Genomic DNA, 4,121 nt, shown 5'->3' with positions numbered 1-4,121 from the left:
GGGGGGGGGGGGGGGGGGGGGGGGGGGTTATATTTATGTTGTTACTTTAATGTTGCTTTAATCTTAGTCTTATTTCTTTATTAGTTTTAAACCATAACAGCCCTTGATCTAACAAACACAACAATGTACAAAATAATATAGAAATAGGTGCCACCCCTCCCTCTCACCACCACACACCCCTCCTGACCCACACACATATATCCCATCCAGCAGAAGATTTATATCTTGGGCAGAACTGGGTAGTACTGGGGCTTTATTTGATGCAGCCTGTCTGGGGTATAGTATATTCTATGGATATGATTGCATTGTAATTTTATGTCTAGCATTTAAAGAGAAATACTGACTACCATTCCACATAGGGCTGGGCAATAAAACAATAATGATAATTATTGCAATATAATTTTCCTCAATAACAATATAACATGTTCAATATGTCGTCAATTAATCTTTGATTTAATTCGTTTGAATCATGAACAAATTAGAGATTTGTTCATGATATTTATTTTGTTGAGGAAAAGAAACTGAAAAAACATTTACTGATCATATTTGTTGAAAAAAGATTTCATCAGAATCGCTTTGAATGTTCTACCTCAGATTTGTTAAGTGATCCACTGTTTGGCATCAAGTGTCATGTTCTGACCATTAAGAAAAGTTTAACCACATAACCATCCATCTGGTTTCTTCAACTTTCACTCAGGAGGAAAAATCAGCCTTTAAACTTGAAAAAAATAATGATTTGACATTTTTCGTGATAATTATTGATATCGAATGATATGAAATGTTTTTATCTTCTATCTTTTATCGCCCAGCCCTAATTACACAGTGCTTCCCATTCTGCTTCTTCAAAAGTACACTCAAGGTCAATTTTCCACCTGCATTTCCTGTCCTATAATTTGAAATATTCCTGAGTATGAGTCCTAATAATTGTGGACGACCATCCTGAGATGATAAAGTGCCTAACCTCGAGGTTTTTGAAAAAGTGAGTGTGGGTAGCCTTTCAAGAGTCCTTCAAAAACATGAAGGACTCCATCTTTAAACAGATCTCAAAAGGTTTTAATAAAACACAGTTTTGTGATACCATCTCTAAGGGCTGCATAATGTCTTATTTCTTTGTTTTGTTGTTTTTCTCTGTTGTGTATTTTACTTTTTACATTGTGATACACTGAATGAAATGTGATATGACAGGCCAGCTGCTTAATCTACAGTATTTAGATTCAATAATTCTCCAGCACATCTTGCAAACAGCAAGCTGGTGAACTGAAGTTCTATCTGAAGCTGGGGAGTTAAAATTCAACCTATACCATTAAACTAAATGTGTTGGCCTGGCTACATGGCTGCTGTGTCATTTGAAAAGAGAAGATTAAAGATAATTTTCAGCATGGACAACAGAGAAATAGAACCAAATAGTGCAAAAGATGTCTTACTGTTGATGATGGAGATGTCTCTGTTCTTGTAGTGCTCTGACAGTGTGATCGAGGAGCCAGAAATGGAGGCCACAGTTCGGACCGTCCGGCTGCTGTCCGCGCAGTTGAGGTAGTTCGCAGTCATCCCCGTCTCGTACCCACCGCCGGCTCCTCCAGTTCCAACTTTCACCCCACCTCCTCCCAGGCCTCCACCCAGGTTGTCGGGGAAGTTAAACGAATCCCGCGTGCGGTCGCGACAGTATGACTTGTAGACCCACTGTACCACGGGGGTCTGGGTGGACACGCTGTTGTACTGACACGGCAGAATCACTGACTGGAACAGTACAGCGTACCTCTTCTCATCTCTCACAATTACATGAACCCCTGAGCAACGGGGAGGAAGGACATCTGTGGGAGATAATTAAGAAGAGTCGGTTAAGTGTGAAAGAAGGATCGGTTATGAAAACAGGTTAATCGTTAGTGATAACAATCATTGGTAATCATTAGTGATTATTTGGTATGGGATGGAGACTGCAACAAATCTATCCAGAGGTTGGACCGGGGAGACATTGGAGGGTGCATGCAAATGTTTTAAAAACGACACAAAGTTAGTTATAGTAGTTTGGCCCACTGATAGGGCCAAATCACCAACAAAGTCAACAGGTGCAGCAGCGGCAAGTGCTGTAACACACAGCTCTTAGGCTACATTCACACTACTACGTTTTTATTTAAAAACATAGTTTTAGAATGAAAATGAATTTCCATCTACACCAGTGTTTTAGCTACTTATCAGAACGGATCTCCGTCTATAATAAGATGACTAAAAACGCACATCTAGTGGCCATTCATGTACACTGGGCATGTGCGTGTCGGTGTAAACATCAAGCCGATTGTCTACTCCGCAGATGGAGAAAGAAGAAAATTGACTACTCCGGCAGACAAAGAACCACACCAGAGATTTTCTACATGGACCAACAACAGGTGGAACTGTTACTGAAAGTAACACGGGACTACAAAGTGACTATTGCGGTGGACAACAGACTGGGAGTTGTCACAAAGTAAATGCAGTGACATGCACAGTACAAGTTTATAATTGTTATTGCAGTACAAAGTGTTTTAATAAAAATACCAAAAGTAGCATTGTGTTTTTTCTTTGCAAGACCCAATCAGGAAGCCAGATGTGAGTGTCTGCCTTTGTCTGTCCCCAGAGTTTTAAAACAAAAACGAGGTCAGAAGAGTTTTCATACTTTTTCGTTTTAGTTCTTTGGATTTGCATTTTTTTTTCTTTCGGAGGATATCATTATCTCTGATGTCCAATTGCAAATAATGGTCTGTAAATCTGCTGAGAAATCATAGAAAACTTATCTGAAAATAAGTCCCCCTCCCAAAAAAGCCCTTTTAACAGGGAAAATGGAAGAAACCTCAGGAAGAGATTGTAAATGTAGATTGCAAAACATAAGTGAAAAGGATGGACCCAGGATACATTGCAAACAGGAACTGCTTATACTGTTGTACTCACTATACATTCAAAGGAACTGCTTATACTGTTGTTAACTCACTATACTTTAAATGGCAATTTGTTGTTGGGGGTGTAGTTGTCTAGTTTTTTTTAACCAACCTCTGGCTTGGACAAACGCACCACAGGTCTGGCAGCCAAAAACATGTTTCAGTAATAACTAGGAGTGTGTAATGAGGGGGATTTAAGGATTACAACAGCAGACAGTAACACGCAATGATTCAGATGCTGAGTCAAGGTTTAAGGAGACACCTGTTCTTGTTTGCTCACTTTAAAACTACAGGTGCTGGTCATATAATTAGAATATCATCAAAAAGTTGATTTATTTCAGTAATTCCATTCAAAAAGTGAAACTTGTATAATGTATACATTCATTCCACACAGACTGATATATTTCAAGTGTTCATTCCTTTTCATTTTGATGATTATAACTGACAACTAATGAAAACCCCAAAATTAGTATCTCAGAAAATCAGAATATTGTGAAAAGGTTCAATATTGAAGACACCTGGTGCCACACTCTAATCAGCTAATTAACTCATAACACCTGCAAAGGCCTTTAAATGGTCTCTCAGTCTAGTTCTGTAGGAAACACAATCATGGGGAAGACTGGTGACTTGACAGCTGTCCAAAAGACGACCGTTGACACCTTGCACAAAGAGGGCAAGACACAAAAGGTCATTGCTAAAGAGGCTGGCTGTTCACAGAGCTCTGTGTCCAAGCACATTAAGAGAGAGGCGAAGGGAAGGAAAAGATGTGGTAGAAAAAAGTGTACAAGCAATAGGGATAACCGCACCCTGGAGAGGATTGTGAAACAAAACCCATTTAAAAATGTGGGTGAGATTCACAAAGAGTGGACTGCAGCTGGAGTCAGTGCTTCAAGAACCACCACGCACAGACGTATGCAAGACATGGGTTTCAGCTGTCGCATTCCTTGTGTCAAGCCACTCTTGAACAAGACACAGCGTCAGAAGCGTCTCGCCTGGGCTAAAGACAAAAAGGACTGGACTGCTGCTGAGTGGTCCAAAGTTATGTTCTCTGATGAAAGTAAAGTTTGCATTTCCTTTGGAAATCAAGGTCCCAGAGTCTGGAGGAAGAGAGGAGAGGCACAGAATCCACGTTGCTTGAAGTCCAGTGTAAAGTCAGTGATGGTTTGGGGTGCCATGTCATCTGCTGGTGTTGGTCCACTGTGTTTTCTGAGG

General features: G+C 40.2%; 1 protein-coding gene across 3 annotated transcripts in view; it reads right to left on the bottom strand.

The window, feature by feature from the left end:
- The window catches only part of LOC123958761 (immunoglobulin-like domain-containing receptor 2), a 26,440-nt gene that overhangs the window by 18,655 nt on the left and 3,664 nt on the right, over positions 1–4,121 (bottom strand). For all 3 annotated transcript variants that reach the window (XM_046032352.1, XM_046032350.1, XM_046032351.1), the window contains exon 2: positions 1,425–1,811. In XM_046032352.1, the coding sequence (XP_045888308.1) occupies positions 1,425–1,811 (387 nt within the window). The remainder of the gene's footprint in view (positions 1–1,424; positions 1,812–4,121) is intronic.

Source organism: Micropterus dolomieu, linkage group LG20 (assembly GCF_021292245.1).
Source record: "Micropterus dolomieu isolate WLL.071019.BEF.003 ecotype Adirondacks linkage group LG20, ASM2129224v1, whole genome shotgun sequence".
Lineage (NCBI taxonomy): Eukaryota > Metazoa > Chordata > Actinopteri > Centrarchiformes > Centrarchidae > Micropterus > Micropterus dolomieu.
Note: the sequence above shows the minus strand (reverse complement) of the source record. Positions and strands in the feature narration are given on the sequence as shown.